At 38.9% G+C, this 24,701-nt stretch overlaps 1 protein-coding gene across 1 annotated transcript in view; it reads right to left on the reverse strand.

Moving 5' to 3' along the window:
* Nucleotides 1-24,373, reverse strand: part of LOC149083168 (uncharacterized) — a 40,605-nt gene extending 16,232 nt beyond the window's left edge. The window contains exon 1 of the mRNA XM_089236339.1: nt 22,975-24,373. Coding sequence (XP_089092465.1) covers nt 22,975-23,205 — 231 coding nt within the window. The 5' untranslated portion in view covers nt 23,206-24,373. The remainder of the gene's footprint in view (nt 1-22,974) is intronic.
* Nucleotides 24,374-24,701: the final 328 nt, after the last annotated feature.

A 24,701-nucleotide genomic window follows, 5' to 3' on the forward strand; every position in this document is an offset into this window, starting at 1 on the left:
GCTCGCTTGTGGCAAGCCCTCTCATATAATGACGCGTCATCTCTATTAATCATTTGCGTATTTGTTAGAAACATACTGAAACTGGAAACCGAGTTCAGCTGCAAAAGTGGCAACTCCACTTGATAATATTCATTTTATCCTCTTCAAACTTGAGCAAAAAAAACTAACCATCGAAATAAATTTTTTTCGATTCATTTGTGTTTATTGTATATCAAAATGCCCTTTAAAAAAATTAATTAATTAATTTGGGTCGATATCTTTATCAATACCATTTGAGTTAGGACCCCTCTCACGCATACCTCAAGCCTTAATTTGAAAAAAAGAATGATTAAAACCATTAAAAACCATTTAAAATGAAGGCACGCTTCCTACCTCCGGAGTGAAGAGGCTGTACTACTGTTTCATAATGAAAACTTACATTCATTTTCATTCAACTCTAACCCTCTATTTGGCAATGCTGCTCTCAAAAAAGCAACATGAGTTTCTTATATTTTTTCAAATAAAGGCATTGCGTAAGTTGAACTCGTTTCGGCATTGATGTTTTTACTTGTGGGTTGTTCATGAAGTTTCTAGAATTACCGGCAGAATGTGGATCAAAGGTACATGTCTCCCTATTTCTTGACAATCCAAACAAGAACGATTTTTAACCCTTGCGTTTTGGAGGGAAATACCTTGCGTGGGGAAGACATACTGCTGTTCATTTTTCAACAATGACAGAAAAGCAAGTTGGCAAACAATAAATGACATTTTTGTGCTGTTCAAATCCATGAATATCATGCAAATACAGTGTGCGTTCCCTGAAATGCACAACGTCCCATATTTTTTTAAATATTCACATTAAATTTTTATTTTGTCATGTAATAGCACATTCGGGGTATCTCATTTACTTATAATAACCCCTCAAAAAAATTTTCTTATGGATATATCAATGCTTGCCATTAGAAGGGTTAAAAGGCTTAAAAATCATAAACTAAAAGACTTTGACTAAAACAGAAAGAATGAACAACGTACGGAAAATTTATTTGCCGCACGTTGCCCTTTCTTTTTGTTTTAGTCTTATAAGTAGGCCTACGGATGGGAGGAAATACGGATCCTCCAGCGTCAATAACGGAGCCGACTGATCTAATGTGCAGGGTGGCCATAAAAAACGTCGCCAATATACGAGTCGCGAGCGGCCGCAAAAATCAACTAATGCAAATGAAATTCGAGATAAAAATGCTTATCTGAGTATGCGCTCGAGAATGAGAAGGAGAACAATAATTTAGCTCTTTCGGTTACTAGAACAACAAAATTTCGAAAAATTCAAAAAGTAACAATCACTTTTATGCAGTGCAAAATTATCGGTGCAGTAAAAAACCACGAATGGTGTTGAAACGGTACCTGTAGCACCATACACGCCGGCGCAGACAAAGAAAAAGAAAAACCTCTCCAAGGAGTTGGTGCGCTAACCGATCGGTCGGGGAGGGACTTCCGAGAGACATCAAATTGATGTAGAAATTTTCAAAGTTACACGTACCGTTTCAGTCATTTCCTTGAGGCATCCAAAAAGATGTTTCGATCATTCGGAGAAAGTGATGACATAGAGTCATCGAACTGTCCGTAAAATGAAGAAAGAAAAGCCGAACAACTTCCAAAGAATAAAGAAGGGAATGGGGGGGGGGGGAGGCATCCGACAAAGTAATCGGAAAATTGGAATAAAGAAATATTTGTTCGGAGAATTCTAATGTTAGGTTACGCGACGGATTCTTTCTTCTAATTAGATGTCTGTAGAAACAAAAGGAAGTTTGAAAATAAAATAAAATCACACACGTGTGCACGCACAGTGAGAGATTCTTCTCTTGCGCTGGAGAGAGAACAATAAAAGAGCGCAAGAACAAAAAGCGTACGCAGCCGCGGCGACGCACAAGAAATATGTTGTTGGTTCGGGTGCCAGAAGTCGACCTTTTAATTACGTCTTGATGTGTTTGTACATAGGCTTCCTTTTTCTATCTGTGGTGGCAGCAATGATCCCTTGCTCGCTCCGAGGAATAAAAGCTATATCTGGAACCTCCAGATTCGGGGAAATTTCGCTGCAACCACGAATACCTGTTTCTTTTCTTTTTATACGTACGGTAAATAACGCCCCCCCCCCACTTCCCATCCGTTCTTTTATACTTTTCCAGGTACAGTAGACGGGACTGATTGGAATCACAGATAACGTTATCATTTTTGGGAATTGTTATCACTTTCGCCGCGTACCGTATACCGGAGCAACTTTGCGACACATACGCCCCACAACACACTTTCGAATTTACCGGTCTTTCCAAGGGGATTGAGGGAGAAAACATTTCTGTGCGGACACAGATTCTTTCCTCCGTTGGTGCCTCTAAGACAGGGGTTTCTAACGTAAAAGCTCTCGCGGAACCGTTGATGGTGATAATGCTGTCCAACCGCACCAAACTAATTTCGAATATTTCTTTAATGACGTAGTGCCCCCAAGGCAAACCCGACACTATCAGAAGACCTCGAGTAAAGGGATATATATATGCTGGGGCTTCATCTCCTAATTTACACAGTTTATTTTCAGAATTTCCAAAAAAGCGTTACGAGTATAACTCCTTACGAGTATCAATAATTAGAAAATTCTTTCCCGTGAAAACCCTGTGTTCTGGTATTTTTGAGGGTTTGGTGGTTTGATTCCGAGGAACCGCCCAAAAAAAGCTTTTACGGAACACCAGAGGAAAGTCGAGGGAAAAACCCATGTTCCAAATTCAAGAAAAGAAAGCTGGTAACCCACTGAACAGAGTAGTTCAGAATCGATTACGCGGACGCGTTCAAGAGAGAGAGAGAGAAAACGAATCGGTAAGAGAAAATGTAATTCAAAATTTTATAGAGAGCACCTGAATCAGCGAAGAACTTAATTGAGACAGAGAAAAGGCAGACAAGAAACAGAAGAATCAATGAGGCGGCCCCTGGGAAGAGCACTTCTGCGTTGGATTTATAGAATTCATCAGTTGCAAATATCCCAGCACTTTCTGCATCTAACACAAAAAGTGACAAAAACAACTCTCGCCCGAAGATTCAAAACTTCTGATTCTTGATGTTAAAGTAAAGCAGAGTCTTGTAAGCAGAATCAAATAACAATTGGTATGAAAATGAATCAGAAGCCAATGTATTCGGACGATCAGGTAGCAATATAAAAAAATTAGGGGGGACGATCTATGTTGTTTTAGTTTATGAGGCTAAACATTATCCAGGAACGATTACCAAAGTTGGTAAACGAGGTAGAGTCTAGTGCAGTGGTTCTCAACCTATTTTAGCTTATGGCCCCCTTTGAACCACATTTTCTTCTCGTGGCCCCCCTCGTCTTACCTAGGACCCCCTACCCTCATGAAGGAGCGAAACACTTTCTACTTACTGAATTTAGTTTAATCCAAACTAAATTTATAATGAACAAAAATTTTTTATAGGTAAAATCAGTCAAAGCGGGTGGAAGGGGGGGGGGGGATTGCCACCTTTCTTACGGGGCAAATTATATGGGAATAATAGGTATGTGCGAAATAGCTCAGTGAACTTCCTTCTTTTGGGGGTTCTATGCATGGCCGTCTCAATATCGTGGTTCCCCGGGAAAAATTCTGGGGTGCCCCTTTACGTAATCGAAACAGCTTACACATATTTACACTCAAAAATTATAGTACCATATGTGAACATGAAGGGCCCCCATGAGCACCTCAAGCCATGCCCACATAGGTTTAGATGGCTCCTGCTTCATATGGACAGCTCCGCTGGATTCTGAAAGTTTAGTTACACTTTTTTCCCCAACATATTTCACTTGAAAACTATGTCTTCATATGCGGGGCCCCCTTCCTTAATAACTCCCTTTCCATCTGATTTTCACTCGTGGCCCCCTTAGAATATCCCATGACCGCAAGGGGGCCATATGGCCCCACGTTGAGAAACACTGGTCTAGTGAATGTGATGGAGAGATCAGGCAAACACTTTTGATGGCCTAATGAGAAGGTCAAAACCTGGTATCAAGACAAAGAAATAGTGCACAGGATAAATTCCAGTAAGCAAAGAGGAAAACGAGACATTTTTATGTTCCTGAAATAAATGGGTTGCCAGCAGAAGTATGATTATTAAAAACTTGTGCCTGTGCATCTTGATTTTTTCTTTTGTTTTCCTACATAATTTTCTTGTACTAACATCCAGTTATTGTGTTTTTGTACGTTCGCTCAAAACTGATAAATTCAGAAATAAATTCTGCCAAAATTCTATCAAAATTATTCAATATTTGTTTCCTTTTGTCCTTCAGTTTCAGTCTTAAAATAACCCCCCCATCCCCAAGGTAGAACTTTATGAGACATGTGCCATAAAGACGGCTAATGATGGGGGGAAACTCTGAATGTCACAAAGTTGTACTATAAGCAGGGGTAACTTTGTTAATAAGTGAAATGTTATCTGTCCAAATAATTCTTAACTAATTAAAAGACTCATCCATAATTAAAAGATGAGAGACCTACAACATAATATTTTTAAATAACATTCATATTTTTAATTTGGAACTTTACAAAACCATCAAAAAACTGTCACAAAACAGCACTGGTTTACGGTATGGAACGGACCATTGAGAAAAATTCGTTTTTAGTTTTATCGGGACTTCGGTTGATGTTAGCTTCGGATGTTATTCCGAAGCTAAGGTTCAATCTGATCCATTCCCCTCCCCCCATAAGTTATCATTATCAACCTGCAAGACTATGTAGGAGGTGGTCAGAGGGTGTACCTATTCCCTTGTTTAAAAACATTTTCGTACTCCAGAGGTCTTCAACCTTTTTCCAGTCGCGAGCGCTGCCTGTACCCATCATCAAAAGAAGAGCACCCTCACGACAAGTTTGACATATGAATGCACGAAGAGGCGATGATTTCAATCCTTTAATGCAATTACTCCAAGGCGTTTGATTGAAACGCTGATCAAGCGCTCGCGAGCACGAAATTGGACACGAGCATCGAGCACTCTGGGCACTTCAGGGAGCACCGTGGTGCTCGCGAGCAACGGGTTGAAGATGCCTGCCGTACTTGGTTCACAATGCCCTATTCCGGCAGTAGTAGCCGCTATAATCCATGCATCCATGTGAAGGTACTTTGAAGGAGACTTCCGGGTTTACTGTACTCATGGCCGTACAAGCCCACAAGGGTACAATTATTCAATCATTATACTTCACTCGTAGTTAGAAAACTTGATGGCAGATGGCAGCATTATACATAGCGAACATCACACAGAAACAAACTTCACGTTAGGCTCACTACACGCACGTTCATGCATGTACCAATTCGAGTAGTAGATTTCATTGCCCCCCACATTATGGAGAAGAGACCCTAGGCTAGGATCTTTGGTGGGTCCTTCCATAGTTAATTTATAGCATGAAAAACAAAAAGTTATGGTAACTGTCCTGGATCTCTGTCGGCCCCACTCATGGGGGGGGGGGGAGGGCCATGACAGTACTCTATGCAATCAAGCTCGTCATTTGGAGGAGAGGTCGGGGGGGGCAATATTGCTCCCCTTGGCTTTAAAAAATACAATAGAAATAGACAAACAAGGTGAAATATATACAGGGTGATTCAGAAAAGATGGGGAAAATTTTAAGAAATGGTAGTACACACCAATGCAAACAACTGTCATCAAAGAATGCATGGTCTAACATGAAACACAAACGTGCTAGCACGTTTCGAAACTGCCGCTCCGCAAACGTTAAAACGGCATCCCTCTGTTGACAGGCCCGTCATTTAGAGAGGAGAGTCCCCTGTCAGTCAAAACTGACTTAAAATTTTCTTACGTAATACTTGAACGGCCCCTATTATATTGAGGAATATGATTAAACTGGAATCCCCTTCTGTCATCTATCAAATACAAAATACAATACAATCACTAATGTATTCGAAATAGAATTAGTGAAAAATAAAGTGTGTATAAAAAAATATAATATAATGATAACATTTTAAGCAATAATATTAGTTACACTTTCAAGTCTGCTTTATAACTTTAACAATTGATGTTTGTGAAAAGTAAAGTAATATGAGTAATTCAAAAAATGTAAACTCCTTATTTTCTTTTAATTAGAATCGAAAGCATATATAACTAAAATGTGGGTAGTTTTTTCAGTTATAATTACACGTTGCGCTTTTTAATAATGTTATTTTACTGTACGAAAGTATCAACTGTTAAAGTTTTTAAGCAAATTTGTTAATTTATATATATATATATAATTTATATTATTACTTAAAACATTTATTGATATCTCACTATATTGTTTTTTTATGCTTACATTATTATTTACTAATTCTATTTTAAAAGATCATTAATGGTTGTGATTTTATTTGATATATATATAGGTGACAGAAGGGGTTCAGAAGGGGGACAGAAGTTTCATTGTTAATAAGTTTACAAAATATAGACATTTAGTCTCAGAATGGCGTGTATATAGTTTCTCTCTGCTGCGCAGGGGGAAAAAAAAGTCTGTACAGGTGAAATTACAGAGAATGTGCCCACTATCTGGAGAATAAAAAAGACCCTTAGTAACACCAAAATAAAACATTTTTTTCAGTTCAGCAGGGTTTTTTTCTCATTTCAGCCTCATTTTTCCACGAAATTCCAGCAATTTACCAGAACCACATAATTTAAGGCCCTCCGATGCCCCCCCCCCCTCCTTCCGGATGAGAATTAATCGTTTTGTGGCCTGTGTGTTATACAAATTTTGACGCAATACATTCATTCATTCTAGTCTATTGTTCTTGACTATTCATTTCCCCAAAACAGCCGTCAGGACCATAGCCTGAATAACCACAACGTGTGTGTCATATATGTCTGTGTGTTACTATCTTTCGGTTGTTCACATGTTTTCCCACCCTCTAGGTCACTGTTTTCGTCCCTCGCTCACCAGGTCATCCTTTTGGTCACTCACATACTTGCACACTGTTTTGGTCACTCCACATTCTCTAGATTAGTCATCCAAGTGGTCTGGATTTTTTTAAAAGGCGGCACTATCTCATTTAAAATTCAAAACAAAGACTACGAATATCAGCAACAAGAAAGTTTTCTTCTTTGAAAGCTCTCCGGTATCCGGAATATTTAAGGATTCGGTGGTGTTTTATCATGCGGAACCCCCAAAAGAACTGTCACGGAACCCCATGGTTCCGCGGAACACGAGTTGGAAACCCGTGTCCTAGACCCGCAACTGCCCACGTCCGGTCCTGCACCGATTATCGGCTATAATTCTATGTGACTATCTAGTGACTTCTTTTGGCGTTCTGACTAATTTTAGATGTTTAATTGATGGATGACCACATTCCTTTTGAATTTTCGTTATTTTTTCTTTAAGATCCTTTTTCGATATTTTTTATTCAAATGAATCAAATTGTTTTCTAAAATGTTTTGGAGTAAATCTATAGTGATAATATTTTCCGGGCGTACAAAATTTTGATTCGGGCATCTGTTATTCTAAGTTGTATGTCCGACCGGACATGTAAATGTTTTGAGACTTGTCCAACCTGTTTTCAACGTCACATTTGTAGAATAAATTTATTTTATTTTTATTTTTTTTCATTTATGCCGCATTTAGAATGATTAATTTTGCCAAAAATTTTCACTAGGAGAAAGAAAAAAAAAAAAAGAGTTATTGTTTTTTGTTTTCTCGTTTTAAACGTGCGTTGGTAGTGTGTTTGTATATGACCGACCGGATACTTTTTTGCCATGGGTTGAATAGTCTTTGATTGTGGTTTCTAGAATCGCGAACACACTCTGAAACATTTTAGTGTCATTCATAATACGCTAACTTGGTGACTCTCAAACTTTTGACACCCATGGCTGCTATCCTGCTTCAGTACGCCCTATTCCAGCAACGCCCTCATTGCAGTAACGCTTGTATACGTCCAGTAAACTTATTTCTCGTAATCACGGAGTAGGCGCGCATCAATATTCTTCGGAGTGACGCCTTTGACAAATTTCGTCGACGCCCCTACGGGGCCAGCCCACAGTTTTAGATCCATTGCCTAAAACATTTTTTTTTCTGTCCTCTAATGCCCTCCATGTTTTTTCAAACCCATTCGAACGCCTGAGCTTTAGCATTTGCTTGAGCCGTAAGAGAGCATCGTGTTGGCATCGCATCACCAAGGCCTCAGCGACACAGTGGTGGGCGGTTGAAACTGGTTAATTGCTAAAGAGCAACGGTTCTCTCTCTCTCCCTCAACTTGGGACCATATGACCCCCTTGCATAGGAATTTCTAAGGGGAGGGGCAGCAAGGTTAAAAATCAACCCTATCGTGCATAGAACCCCAATAAGAGAGAACAACTAGAACTCCAGACCCTTTGTAGCCAAAGGGTCACTCATATTCATTAAATTTTTGTTCATTATAAATTTACTCAAAGACAAATCAATTCAAAAAGAGAAAATGGGTCTCGCTCCTGGATAAAACAGGCGAGGAAGGAAGGGCGGAGGGGCACGAGAATAAAACATGGTCCAAAGAGGGCAATGGGCGAAAAAAAAATTAAGAAACGCTGAACTGATTCAGAGCAATACCTCCCAGATACTACGTCTAATAAAGCTATACTAATCTAGAAATAAAATACCTTTTGGGTTTGATAATACGATTGAATAATCGACGTTTGCGTGTACCCAAAATTCCACACGCAAACGTCGATTTTTCAATCGTATTATACTAATCTATCTTGATCATTTGATCATTTTTGTCGCACCACGGTCATTTTCTGCACACGAGGGCTAATTAGACCGGGACCTACAATTTATTGCCGATTCCGAACGGCAGGCTTGTTTTCTGACAAGGACGAACCGGGTATCGAACTCGCGACACCTCTAAACATCCTTTGGTACTCTAGGCGAGTATCTTATCGACCTGGGCTACCGCGCCCATAAGCTATCTTGGAGGTATTGTTCAGAGGCGTCGACGCATAGTGTGTTGTTTTGCCCATCTATAAGGGGGGGGGGCAAAAATATTTTCTCTGTTTTAAATTGATCGAGATTGATTTTTTGTGCCCTATCTCTTGTATCATTCGTGAATACATATACACTGGTGTAAGAAATTAAGAGAATTTGCAGACTTTTTCGATTATCTCTAGAACTACTGCACCGATTTTAATGAAATTTGATATGTACGTACATACATTGATACAATACAAAACAAATAACCATTCAATAATTGTAATACACACGCATGATCGTGCGCAACACTCGTTGGAGTCGGAAGGTATGAAACAGCGGTTGCAGAATAAACAAAAAAATAGGTTAATAGGGGGTATGGTCCCCTCTTACAGATATACAGGTCTCGCAGCGTGATTTCTTACTTGAAATAAGGCAGTTTATCATTTCCTGTGGCAATTGGTCCCACTCGTTCAGCAACGCTGTTTTCATTCCCTGGATGGTTCCCGGAGGGGGGTTGCGAGTTGCAATTGCCCTCCCCAGAGCGTCCCAGACATGCTCTATAGGGTTAAAGTCTGGAGATCTGGCTGGCAAATCCATCCGACGAATATCCTCACTCTCTAGAAAATCGTCGATCAGAAGAGCTCTATGTGGCCTCGCGTTATCGTCCATTAAAATGAACTCAGGGCCAACTGCACCCCTGAAAAGGCGAACATAGGGCTCCAAGACCTCATCCCTATACCTCACACCAGTCACAGTGCCTCTTTCAAAGACATGGAGAGGTGTCCGGCCATCTAACATGATGCCTGCCCAGACCATTAAACTTCCTCCGCCATAATGATCGATTTCGCGGACATTGGAGGGTAGGTAGCGGGTCCCATTCTCTCTATACGAACGTAAACGACGGCGAGAATCGGTGCTTAGGCTGAACCGGGACTAATCAGTGAAGAGAACGGTCGCCCATTGATCCATACTCCAATCTCTATGCTCTCTGCACCATGATAAACGGATTCTCCTGTCCGTAGAAGTGAGCGGGACGCAAACAGCAGGTCTTCTTGCAAACAACCCTCTCTCTCATGAAGTCTTTTGGAAACAGTCACCCTTGATACACGGGTTCCCTCTGGCTGCATACAAGTCACGAGAGAGCTGAGAAGCAGTAGCACTCCTGTTACGCCTCGCTATAATCGACAAATGGCGATCTTCTCTGGCCGTCGTGGCTCTTGGACGACCTTGCCCAGTCTTTCTCTCGATGGATCCGGTATCCTGGAACTGTTTCCATAAGTTACACACGACGCTGGGTGTTAAATTGAACTCTACAAATCTTGACTTGAGATTGGCCTGCTTCTAGCCTCCCCACAATTTTCCACCTCATTCCATCATCTGAACGTTGGTGGTTACTCATTTTTACTGTTACAATTTGAAATTAACCGATTGCTGCAAAATAACACCAAGAAATTCGCCGAGGTGTGCTAGCGAACGAAATGCGTCTTGACTTACGCGCGCTTATAAAGCCTGTTTCTTTACTGGCTCCGCCTACACACACGTGTACGCTTACGTATTTGACGTACAAGATTTGCATTTTTGTCTAGAAGCAGTGGTTTTACATTCAGTTCAGTTCTTTTCATGAAATTCGATAAAATATGCAAATTCTCTTAATTTATTTCATCAGTGTATATGTGCTCAGTAATATTTAGTTTATCCCATAAATTACAATGAAATTGCAACAAACGTTACACTATAATGCAGCATTTTTTTTTTTTATGAAATGCAGATATACATGTGGATTGGCTCCTTAAAATTCAACCATTACTCTTTTACATGAAGATAAACATGCAATACAAATTACATCGGGTGTTAATTCCATTATATCTCGCGCCGAAAATTACAAATAATTGTAAAAAAAAATACATGCAAACAAATAAAACAATAGTAAAAAAAATGTTAATAAAAATGATGGGAAAAAGCCTGCTCTTCATCACTGTTATGGATTTGATTTAACACAATATGGATTTGATTGGGATTCATCTGGATGATGAGTGGGATTTCTGTTGACATCTCTGTTATTTTGACGCCAGGTGGATGACAGAACAATTTTGATTCCTTAATTCTACAATAAGCAGGATGGAGTTCACGCTTAGTCTTTTGCTTGTAGGCGTAAGACTTTAGAATTGTGATACAAATGCTCCTAAATAGCACGAAAGCGTACCACTTTCGAGCACATGCAGCCAACGATATGTATTGGTAACCTTCATGCAATGTTACCAATAGTTTCATTGGTTGCATATGCTCGAAAGTGGCAGGTTTTCGTGCTACTTACTAGCATGTGTATCACGGGCCTTATACTCATGCGTTGAAAGATTAATATCCATCACCACAGCAAGCTCTTGATCTGCTGATAACGAAAATGATTTTTAAAGAATTGATCTGCAGACATTCTTTATCATACTTTTGAGAGGTATTTAGTTATTTTACTATAGTCGCCGAATCACTTTTACGAACTTTTCTCAGTGTTACTTCGATAGCTACGCATAATTCTTCTGTGCTGGTGGAGTTCCGAAGAGGTTTCACTTTTCGTGACTTCACTCTAGGAACGTGGTTGGTAAAGAGCTTATTGGGTCTTCCAGATCTTTTAAGGTACCCGACTACGTTGAAAACGTCATTTTGGAAGAAAATATCGATTTTTATTTTTTTATTTTTTATAAAAGCCCGATTGTTGTGATTCCAAAACGGGCCTTGTTTTGTTTATATGATGCTTAGAATCAAAGTTACGTTAACTTTAGTGTTGCGTTTTTACATACAAGTAATACGCGAATAAAGACTTCAAACGTGTTTTACGAAGAATGCTATTTTTGACATTTTACTTGACTTTGTGACATGATTTGTAAAAATTGTTTCATTGCATCCTTACGAAATTTTAATGTCATATTTTTCTATATATTGTTGAGGTTATGAACCAAAATCTAAGGTCTATCACATATATTTTTTGAATTACAGTGTTTTATAGACAAAATGTAGGATGAAATTTCAAAAAAATTCACACGTCCTTGAACATATTTTGGTGTAACTTATGAACATATCATGCAATCCTTTAAATTTTGGTTCATAACCTGCAACATTACTAGCTAAATGCACTGTGAAAAATCACAAAGCATTTCATTAATAAAATTTTTTGCAATCGTGTTTCGAATATCACATGAATTTTGCCTAAAATTTGACACGAAAACAACTTTTTCATAGAAAACATAATAGATAGACCAAAATTTGTCACTGTTTTCACCATTTCGAGACACTTTCTATCAAAAAATGTATTTAAAGTTCGTTCCAGAACCATTTTAAAGAAAAGTGACAAGATAGGTAGTCGGATAAAGGTAGTCGTTTCTTAATGGCAAAATTTTTTTATGATGGACCCGGAGCAGCTTCAAATAAACCTTCAGCATGTAATATAATATTTTCATATTGCATATATAGAAAAAAAAGAAATAAATATAATTTCATAATAATCTTTAAGAAATTGTTCCTCGTATCTTGCCACTTTTTTGCTACCATTTTTCAATTTTTTTCAAAATTGCCAAACAAAAATATTTCGAACATATACTTTAAAATTTTCCATTCATGCCTTAGAAATATCTTTATTGCCAATTTCTCCCAAAATAAAATTTAAAATGGCTTCAAATCTTGTAATGCTCTCGTTTCCTACCCCACATGCCAAACAATGACGTACGAGTAATTTGTCGACCCATCCGAAGAAAAAAGGCTAAATTGTTTTAGTCCGCAGATTTTCCGCAGCAGGTTTCTGAAGTTTTAATTAGTCAAACAGCTATAACTTGCACATGGTCAGAGCGCTCAATAACGCTTAATAATATACTGAAACCTTAAAAGAAATTAGAAAATAAAAATTTGTGATAAAAATCCCTTACTTTACAGAACAACGTCCTCGGGTTAATTATAAGCATATTAGAAAAGGATGTAAATTATTACCACTGAACAAAAACAGCGCAAAAGAAAATGTATGATATTGTGAGGTGTATGTCTGAAAACGGGCATGTTTAGACATGCTCAAACAGAATTGACAATGCTTAAAAAAGAAACTACCATATTTCTACAATGTGAGGACATTTTGCTATCGAGAAATATTATGTTTTCCCCTCTCCAGATCAGTCGAAAATTTAATGTTCTCTCGCCTCCCCCCCCCCCCCCCCAAGATCAGAGGTCTTCAACCTTTTTCTAGTCGCGAGCACTGCCTGTACCAATCATCAAAAGAAGAGCACTATTACGGCAAGTTTGACATACGAATGCATGCTTTGAATGCCGTTTGTAAAATGTGTTTAATTGGAACCTTGAACAAGTGCTCGTGAGCACAAAATCGGGCACGAGCATTGCGCAATCTAGGAGCCTCAGGGAGCACCGTGGTGCTCGCGAACAACGGGTTGAAGATGGCTTCCCTAGATTGCCAAAATGACACACTGTGTGACACGTGAAGAAAACATTGAGGGAGCTGAGAATTGCTAGTTGTCTCGTATATACAGGACTCGAACCCGTACGCGTGGAGGGAAGGGGGTGCGTTGCATTGTACATTCATTAATTATGGGGGGGGGGGCGCTCAAATAACCTGAGCCCACCAAGTTTCGGCGTCTATGAATGGAGTCGACAGCAGTATCGTTGCTTTCGAAATTCTAAACATCTATTTACTATTGTAATGCGCCAAAGATGTATCTAAAATACCGGTAATTATGGTGGGAGCACAGTTTTTTCTTCTGTTGTTTGCGGCATAGAGAGAGGGAGACAACGTAATGTCTCTCGACGTAAGACAAAAGACATCACGTCGTGGCAAAAGGACCAAGAAGTTCCCTCCACGAGTGGAAAGATTTGATACTTGTCAGCTCTGGCTCCGATCCAGAAAAATATCTCTTTCTTATTCTTCCCCTCAAAAATGAGAAGAAGAATTCCCAAGACAAATCTTTTTTGTGGGGGGGGAAAACATTTTCGATCATTTTTCACGCAAACCATCGTGACAAGAGAATTTTAATGAGCATCGTTCTGTCATGAAAGAAAACGGTTTAACCTTTAACCTAACTTTTGAGATTCTAATGAAAGTATTTGAACCTGGTACCGATGAGCGAAGATCCAAGAATTACACTGGACAACAATGAAATTGAGCGCCGACATGAAAATATATAATTCCGAATGGTTTTGAGCTGCTAAATATCCACGGCCGCAATTAGATACTTTGTCACCCGGGGCAAACCGGAATTTGGGTGCCCCTTGCATGTAGAAGAAGCAGTTAAAGGGTGAATTTGGCGTCCCTTCTGGCCCAGCGCCTGCTCACCATAGTTGTGGTTCTACAGAGACCGTGGAAAAGTTTTATTAGATTTCGTTTTGATATTACCCTGTTTACAGTTAAGTGGTTTATGAGCGTTATTGTATGGTGAGTAATGCAGAGTGTAATAAGGGCCATATAACAACGTTACCAGGAAAAATGGTCAATCCCGATATCGGCTGACTACTGTTGGGCAATTGTAGATGTTCGTTATACAAAGAGATGCTCCTCTTATATTATGTGTGTTATTTTTATGTATATTAATCCCTTAATTGTGTTAAATGATCACCCCCTCTAATCATAAATATTGCACTCACTTATCAATTGCTCAAACACAAATTCGGAAGACAGGAAAGTGGTTAATATTGGGTCACTGATCATTTTTGTCGCACCACGGTGATTTTCTGCACACGAGGGCTAATTAGACGGGGACCTACAATTTATCACCGATTCCGAACACGGCAGCTTTTTTGCATACTCATCGAGAGGTTGGTGAGCTAACCCCTTGACGTGGGACTCCCTGCGGTAGCAATCTTTTCTGCGGTCATGTCGCCATTTCTGTTGTACCCCTGTGTCAGGTAAGTTTTCTGACAAGGAAGAACCTGGTATCGAAGTCGCGACACCTCTAAACATCCTTTGATACTTTAGACGAGTATCTTATCGACCTGGGCTACCGCACCCCCGGTTAATATTGGGTTAATATAGTGCCTCTATACAAGGTGCATAGGTAACTCACCTTAGCCGCAAATTACTAACAAACCGTCGATCCTAAACGCATACCTCCAACCAGAGGCTATTGCATAATATCCAATTAAATCGTTAATCTAATTTATATAGACCCACTGTTATGACTTTTAGTCCCTTGAGGTCACAGAGTGTCTGTGACATCGTAATGTCTTTTTTGTCATATTTTTTGTGTTTTTCTCAGTTGTTTTGATTGTATGTTTTACGTGTTGTGTTCAGCCAAAAAATTTAGGAAAAGTACCTAAATAAGGTGTAGACTTCAGATACGCCATTCACATTCCAAGGGGTTGTATAGTTATTAAGATTAAAAAAATTAACTTTTTATACGAACATCCTGTGCTCAAAAACCCAATTAGAAGGCTAACTAAAACTGCTCCTTTGCCTCATTTATGCTGTTCTTCCCCAATTTTTCTCCGATGTTTGAATTCAAATACCTCAGCGAATATTGCACTTAAAAATGTGGAACTTTTTTTTATTGGCCTCAAGGGAGACAGGACAACATTTTTCTAATTGAGTTTTCACGACAGGGTGTCCGTATACAAAGTTAATTTTTTTATTTTCATAACTATACAACCCCTTGCAATGTGAGTGACGTATCTGAGTTTTAAAAGCGTTATTTGGAGACTTTTCTAATTGGAAGTATTGCCTCTAGGATCAACGGTATTACGAATGAAATAGAATTTTATTATTACTCAAACAAGATAATAAAAAAGTCATGAAATAAAGAGCTTATTTGCCTTTAAGCACCTTCTATAGCAGTGGTTCTTGACCTTCTTCCCGTTCCGCACCCCTAGCGCAATACCATTTAGCTCCCTGTACTCCCTTGATTAAAGTGTTTGCCCTTTCTTAGGAAATTTAGTTTTTCTAATCAATATTGACATTAAATTGATAAATTAATTATTCAGCAATTAATTTTCGTAAATTCTACATACAATAGTATTAAATTCTTTTTCTGACTATGGTTTATATATATATATATATATATATATATATATATATATATAGTTAGTTTCGTTTTCATTTTTTTCGAACACTAATTCAAAAATTAAACGAAAAAATAGGTATCATTTTTCAACATTTTTCATAATTTGGAAGAAAAAGATTCAATAAATTATGCGCGTTTATTGATTACTTATTGATTCCAGCTAAAACAACAATACATACAGGTTCGTATGACAATTGTTTTTTGACGTTTTTTCTGAGTCGTATACCAGATAATCGGCGTATCCTGTGCTCACCATACTATTAAATCTAAGCACAGCATTCCGTTAACACCACGAGGTAAGAATTTAAACACACCGTAAAATATTTTGAGTGTTAATGATGTTTCCTCAATCGAAATAAAAAACAAGTACAATTTTGCTAACCAAAAAAAAAAAAAAAAAAAAAAAAACTTCACAGCGGATTTCACGACACATTTCAACGTGAAAAGGTCGGTATTTTTCACATTTTTTAAAGAATTGAAAAATTCAATTTTCCTGAGTAATCAGTCAGCATATTATTATTATTATTATTTTTTTTTAATTTCGCACCCCCAAAGAATGTTTCGCCGCACCCCTGGTAAAGAACCCACTGTTCTATAGTGTCTGTATCATTACAGGTAGCACTCACTTTACATGATTTCAGTGTAATTCGAGTTTAATCCTAGAAATGCACTTGCAAATAGAAGATACATAACATAGTGGTTATTAAATCCTTTGACTATGAAACACGTTGGATTTGATGATGTAGATGAGGCAAATATGAGAAGAATTCTCAGCTAAAACTCACCGGAACTCACTGATGAACAGCGTTTGGGGGCACGTAGACAATGCCATGAGAAATTTAATCGAAAAAAGCGGTTCCAGTGAAACTAGAATTTTCATATCTGCGAGAAATATGCGGAAAAGTCTGACATTTTGCTACTAAAGGTTTTATAAGGAGACGAAAAATGTGCTGCTTGTCAGCCGAATCTCGACTGTTTCATTAAAAAGAGTTATCAGCCTATCATGGCAGGCTCTTCAGGAAAGGAAAACATCTACACACACAATAGAAAGAGTCAGAAGACAAAAAAAGTATTGATTCAATTGCCTAAATTTTCACGGGATTTATTCGTAAGTTTGATTAATTAATTCATTTAAAAAATCCTTGCTGTTGGGTTCACTTTTTTTAATTCTTCTAAAGAAAACTAACCCCCCCCCCCCCCCCATCCAGAGGCGTATTCACGGTCCCATTCTAGTCTAATTTTCTTGACTACTCTTTCCTCGAATTTGACACCATGCGCTATAACTCGCTTGGCTTGCCCCCACTCCCTCGAGTATAGCAGATATCTTTTGCGGGGCCCCCTACCCCCGGTCAGACTTTTCATCGGCCCTTCTATAGTTAGTTAATTTACAGCGTGAAAAAGCCAAAAAATGATGAGCATTGTCCCGGACCCCAGGGCTACAGCCCTGTCAGCCCCACCCTTGTGGGACACCACGGTCTCTAAGTCACTCTTTTGATCACTCCCAAACTCACCACACACACTCACTCATGCTTGCATTGTTTTGTTCACTCACGTGCTTGCACATTGTTTTTGTCACTCGCATGCTTGCACATTTTTTTGTCACTCGCATGCTTGCACATTTTTTGCCACTCACATGCTTGCACATTTTTTTTGTCACTCGCATGCTTGCATATTTTTTTGTCACTCGCATGCTTGCACATTTTTTTGCCACTCGCATGCTTGCACGTTGTTTTTGTCACTCACATGCTTGCACATTGTTTTGGCTAATCACATACCTGCACACGCTCTAGGATACTCTTTTGGTAGCTTACAGACATGGTTCATTACTTTATTTGTCAGTCTTTCTGTTGCACACTGACATGGTTCCTTGCCTTTTATCATTTATACGTTTACATGGTCACTCTTTCTTATCATTTGCACATGCTCTATAGGTCAGGGGTCCTCAACCTTTCTCGAGTCACGAACACTGCCAATGCCTGTCATCAAACGAGGAGCACACCCTTACGGCAAGTTTGACATACTTATGCTCGAAATCTGCATAATTGTAATCCTCGAAGGCAATTTTTACAAGGTCAGGCAAAGGAAGGCAATTTTTACAATTGAAGCCCATGTCAAGGGTGCATTGAAGCCTATGCAACTGCTATGTCAAGCGATTTCATGCTCGTGAGCATGAAATCGGACACAAGCACTGAGCACTCTTGATGCTTTGAAGAGCACCATGGTGCTAGTGAGTAACAGGTTGAAGATGGCTGCTCTAGGTCATTCACAGGCTTTAAGTCCCACTTTTGCTCACTCACGTGCTTGCAATAGGTCACTTTTTTGGTCATTCGCCGATCTAGTCCCTAGCTGTCTGGGCAGAGGCGGATTTATTAAGGGTAATACAAATTTTGCTACCCTTGTTCCATTCTACTAAATGTCTTTGTTTGGGAAAAACGTACGAAGACACTCCTATTTTTTTTTTTCTTTTTGCGATTGCAACTATTTAAAAAGAACTGAGTGATTGTTCGCGAATGTAGCTATTACTAGAGACAGAAATGAGCGCTTTTTATAGCAATCCCCATTATCTGCACCACGTACATTAAGGGCATAGAGATACAGTAAAATCTCCCAACAACTGCCACTAACGGGACCGTGAAAATGTGGCCGCTATTGGGAGGTGGCCGTTATAACATGTGAAATGACAATATTCTGCAACTGATTACGATAATTATATAATTTATTATTTTCATTATTAAAATACTATATGATTATATTTTGATTATATTATAATAATTGATTAATCGATCTACTGCAGTATTATGACATTCTAAAATTCAGGCCCTACCTGGCAAATTCTCGAAAAATTCAACTACTTCTCATATTTCTCAGGCCCCTATTCTATTTTTGGCCCCCGACCGGGTGGGCCCATGTGTTAAGACAGCACTATCGATATGCCGAAATCCTGCTGTGCTTTTGGTTGCAACGAAACCAAAGGTGGTAAGATTTCATTTTTCACAGGTGAATTAAATTTCCTTTTCTTTTTTGTATTTGTATTTATTAATTGCATACTAATGCTCCGCGAAATGTCCCACTGATAGAGGATTGGCGCACAATTTCATTTCCGATAACGCTGTTTTTCCTTTGTGTTATGCGTTAAAATACTTACATTATATAATATACATTATTATTTAGATAAATAATAATGTATATTGTCATAGTATATTAATTTAAAATGAACATATTGTGATTAAAATTTTTGAAATTGATAATTTCGGGTCTTCGAATGAGAAATATTTTTGCCGTTCAAAATTAGCGAGATTTTGACTATTTGGCAGATTAAATTAGGTACGGAATGTTCATGAAAATTAAATTTTCAGCTCTTACGGCTAGTTCATAGCCGTGGCTCTTTCTTTTTCTTGATGTTCTGGCCATAACCCGCAGAACTCCAGCTTGGGAGCGCGGAACAATTACCTTTTTTTTTTTAGTTTTCGGCACTTGGAATCACAAAAGGGTCTCGTGAAAAATCTGGCCCAGAGCACAGAGGCATACACAGGAGAGGGGGAGGCTTGTGGACTGCCGAAAACAACAAAAAATTACAAAAAAGTAATTAATATTTCGGTTAAGAAATTTGAAAAATCAAAAAAAAAAAAAATCTATGTGCAATTTTAACCAATTTCTGTTAATTTAAATGTATTTTGAAGGGTGCTAACTCTCTCTCTCGCAAAATTACTTGTGGGTAATATGAAGCTTCAGCGTGAAATTACTAATATTTAATTTTTCTTGAGCAAAATACTATGCTTGGCCCCTAAGAAATTGAGCTGGCACCTAAATATTTTTTGATTTGTCAATCCCTGTGACGCAGTAATATTTGTTATGGGCTGTTGTTTGTATTGATGGTTTTTCTTTCTTCTAAATTGCTGTATAAGTTTCAACAAAAATGGGACTAATAAATTATTATTGATTGCAACTGTTATCTTCTAGATTTAACAAAGACAAAAGTAGAAAATAATTGTGGGAGAAAGCTTTACTAAAAGAAAGGTGCATTGCATTGTTTTTTCTGAAATTATTGGGGAGGGGCTCAAAGTGCCTCAGCCCCCGGTGCCTATGATTGTGAGCTATAGCTCACCAAGTCCCCCTTTAAAAACGCCTCTGATAACACACCGCTTCCCTGTTTGTGTGTGGTACGAAAGCTGACAAAATTCAATCATTTATGAGACCATTTTGATCACGTGACATTTTCCTCTTTCAGTGAAGGGTTTAAGGGACATACAAACCGTATCCAAGGTAACCAATATGGCGACTTCCTCTGTGACTTATGAAAGAAACAACAATAAAGAAATGTAAAAAGGAATAATTTTTTTTCTTGTGGCGAGCGCTAAATATTTCTAAAATTGTTTTTGGAGTGCAAGTTACCGATCTGCCTGTTTTTGTTTAAAAAAAAAGCTTCAATTAAAACTGCGCAATTTCTTCAATGTAAATTTATGGGTCGTTATTAATTTTAAAAATCTTAAACTATATGAATTAATGCAGTTGAATATTAAAAGAGAATACGGAGAGATGTTAATTTTCATTGTTATACTTGGGAAGATATAAATAAAAAGTTCAAATCAATGTTAGTCATGAATATACAACTCATAAGTAGGTCCGGCTAATTATTTTATATTTAACTAGCTATATTACCCAGCGCTGCCCAGGTTTTTTTCAATTGCTGGGAGGACTGAAAGAGTGACAAACCATTATAAAGGAATGGAACTATTGTATTTATGGGCATCTTTTTATCAGCCACCTCGTTGGGCATTTTGCCTGTTGTGGCGTTGTATTTGTATTTGTACATAATACTGGTAGCAGGCAGTATTAAAGAAGTGACAAATCATTGTAAAGGCATATGCAATATGCATGTCTGAAGCGCATTGGTAAGGAACCACGGTGACCAAAGTAAGCATTCAACAAAGTGATTGTTGAGGCCCAGAAACCATTGTTTCCTGACGGTTTTTCGCTCTTTTCGGGCATTTGCCCTGCTGTAAGAACTTTTAAAGTAGCCTATCGTTTCATCCGGGCTCTGCTTGGTATATATGCAGAATTTGGCGACGATCGATCAAAAATTGTAGATTTGTATTGACATACAAACAGAGAGAAAATCAATTTTATATATGTAGACAGAGGCACCGACATGAAGAAAACATTGAAGGGGCTGAAAGTTGCTGGTCGTCCCGTATATACAGGACTCAAAAGCGTATGCAGGAGAGGAAGGGTGCATTGCATTGTTTTTTAAAGAAATTATTGGGGAGGGGAGCTCAGCCCTCTTATAAAATTTATTGGGGGCCCGAATGGCCTCAGTCCGTAGATTCCGGCGCTTATGTACAGGGTGATTATAAAAAAACTATCCCGACATATGGGTCCCTAACTATCATACCATTCACAGAAACTGAATGAAATTTTGGCATAAGGTATTTTGAGGTATGCGCTCAAGAATGATATGGAAAACAACAGTGTCACTCTAACAGTTACGGTTACAGTGAGAAAATTTCGAAAATATCAAATGGCAACACCAAGTTTTTTGTATTGGAATGTGATCTCCATTGTGAAAAACCCTAAATAGCGTTCGAACGGCAACTGTAGCATGAAAATCACCGGCGGTAGATAGGCTAAAAGTGAGGACAACCAATAAGGACAGAGAAGCAGCATGAAATAAAGCATTTTATTGTGTTTCACAAATTTTCCACATGACCTTGAGGAGGACTAATCAGGCTGGGATCTCAGCCGAAGAAACGGTGTGACGAATGAAACGAACATTAATGCTCTGGTGCACGGCAAAGTCCTTTTTACTTTTTCCTTGCCTAGCTCCGGGGATTTTCGTGCTACAGGTGTCATTCCAACGCTATTTAGTGTTTTTCAGTATGGAGATCGCATTCCAATACAAAAAACTTGGTGTTGCCATTTGATATTTTCGAAATTTTCTCACTGTAACCGTAACTGTTAGAGTGACACTGTTGTTTTCCATATCATTCTTGAGCGCATACCTCAAAATACCTTATGCCAAAATTTCATTCAGTTTCTGTGAATGGTATGATAGTTAGGGGCCCATATGTCGGGATAGTTTTTTTATAATCACCCCGTATATAGATTTTCTGAACTTCATATATCTCTAAGAGAACTCAATATTTCGAAAATCGAGAATACAATTCAATCTCAAAATTATTTGTGGCAGAAAAGCGCACTTGATTTCCGCATTTCTACTGTAAAACTGGCAATTTGAACATTGATTTCTAAGGGGGGGGGGGAATCATCCTGTGCCTGTCCCTGAAAGTGATGCTGATATGATTGTGTGATGTCTATGGGAAAGCCTCATATGTATGCCAAGTCTGTAAGTACATGTCTTTAGTTTTCCTGAGTTATATGTGCTGCTACTTGATAACTACACCTTCCAACAAACTGATGCCTACATTTTAGAACAAAAGTGATCAACTGATTAATAGATCAGCGTAAACCATAATTTCCTAAACTTTTTGTTCCATCGCCCCACCCCTTCCTCAAAATTTTTTTGCTTCTCATCGCCCCCCCCCCCCACATCATTCAAGCCACCCCATAGGATCAACGCCACACTAAGATGTGTACTGTACTGTATTTCTAGTGTAGTATTGATAGGATTCTATACTAAACATAAAACTTCTATCACCCCCTTTCCCAAGGGGTTATTGTCACTTTGGGACACATTGGTGTGAACCGTTGATATAATGATTTGACAGCCGGTAAAGTCCCAAAACTATATCTATTTCCTGGTACTATTGGAAATTTTGAATAATCATCACAGTGAATATTACCTCACTATTAGTGATTCAATCTGATTCTGGTTTTTCTATATTTATTTTTCCACTAGAACTATTCTTATTGGCATGATACAGGTCAACTCTTTGCCGCAATTTCAGTTCCCCCCCTCCCAGAGACCTACCCTTATGTTTCCCAATTATATCACCGGAGATTTGATGATTAAGAAGACTTTCCTGTGGTGCCATGTGGTATGTCAATCTATTATTACTTACCTCAGGATAGAAATCTTCCAAGTTTTGCGCTTCTCCTCGGAAGTAGTAATCCTTTTCTCGGGAATGTGAAGGTGTGAGTCCTCCTGGGGGTTCCGGCGGTTTCTCGACCTCGGGATCTTTGAAAGAAAGTTTTTTCTTCTGTTTTTGTTTCTCACCCTCGAACTGTTGTAGTTTGTTGTCGCTGCTGCTGTTGAACTTGGCAGAAGAGCCCTGCCTGAAGCTTTTGAACATTTCTCTTAACCTTTAGGAAGAAGAGGCCGCACTTCTATATCCTGACGCGCCACTTCGTAGTCTGGCATCGTTCCCGACCCTCGTGCTCTTGCACTCAAACTACCAAGAGTTGCTGGCGGCAGCGCGAAATAAAATATGGGCACTCATAGAAACGACTGCATACGTATGCGTGTCTGTATAGCTGCAATTCATACGAGGTGTATTTCGATTCCCCGAGTGGGAAGCATTTCTGGGCACAGCGAGCCCAACTCAAACACTTCGCCAATCGCTCGTATAGCTCATGTCATGATGAACATATCGAACGCCAACAGAATTGAAGTAATCATCAGAAAAAAAAAATCTGAAATTAAAACAATCCGATTATTCGAAAAATTGAGCTCAACATTTTCCGTTAACTCGTCGCTTGAAATCGATTTCGTTCGAAAATGACTCATTTGTACTTGATTAGTTGGCATCAGAAAAGTTCCCACGTGGAGCAACAACAATAATAATAATAATAATAATTACAGAATGCTGTGAAAACACGTGAATTTGAGATTCATTTTTGATTCGTCGTGAAACATCACGTACTCCGTCAAGAAAGAGGTAATCCAACCGCACAAGAAAGATTTCACATTCAAACAACCAAACATCGAGCTTGTACGCGGGAGAAGGTCAATGTCACGATGCAACGTCATCATCTGATTTGTTTTATGGATGTCGCAGGTTGAAGTATCCTTGTTACGTTAGGTGTGTTTTCTTTCGGACACAGATATTACGATTTATAGGACACTGAAAAAGAGGATTCAATCCTTCGTTTAGATTCATCTGACGGGCGCTTCTTTCACTGGGAACAATCCCGCGCAGCAGTCGATGCAATGGGATATAGAGATACTGGGGCCTCGGGCTCACCGTTTGCGACGACCGACATTCACGGGAAGCAAAGACAGATGGAGACGCGTATCTTCGTTTGAAATTTTCGAATTTATTTCTTACGTGTCCTCTATAGAAAGGAGATGATGATGTTTCCCGCTGTGTATTATGGCGATGCCAGGGAACCCGGATCAAGGGAGGAGAAAAAAACACCGTCACGAGCAGCGGGACGAGATCCCTGCAAATACACTTGCGCCATCAAATGCGACGGGTAGTGGTGGTGGTACTTTTCCTAGCAGCTAACCGAGAGATTTGTCGTAAGGCAAGAGAGAGAGAGAGAGACATGCCGCGCCAAGAAACTGAAAAATAAAATAAATAAATAAGAAAAGAAATTGCTTATGTGCGGCCAAAAAACTCCGATCTCCCCTTTTTTTAATTGTACCTTCTTCTGTTCTTTTCTTCACCTCCTCCTCACAAACCCCCTCCGTTTGCAAAGAAGAAGTATGTCAAACACGAAGATAATGGTGCCCGAATTGTTTTTGTTAAAACTGTGACATGTGCAGGGCGTGAGTCATTTGCTAATCGAGTTTTGAGATCTTCTTCGCCGCCGGTGCGAAATTGCAACTCGGGCATCGGAAAGCTCC

This window comes from Pholcus phalangioides, unplaced genomic scaffold (assembly GCF_987345545.1).
Source record: "Pholcus phalangioides strain wild (caught in Gottingen) unplaced genomic scaffold, Ppha-v1.0 ptg000009l_1, whole genome shotgun sequence".
NCBI classification, from domain to species: domain Eukaryota; kingdom Metazoa; phylum Arthropoda; class Arachnida; order Araneae; family Pholcidae; genus Pholcus; species Pholcus phalangioides.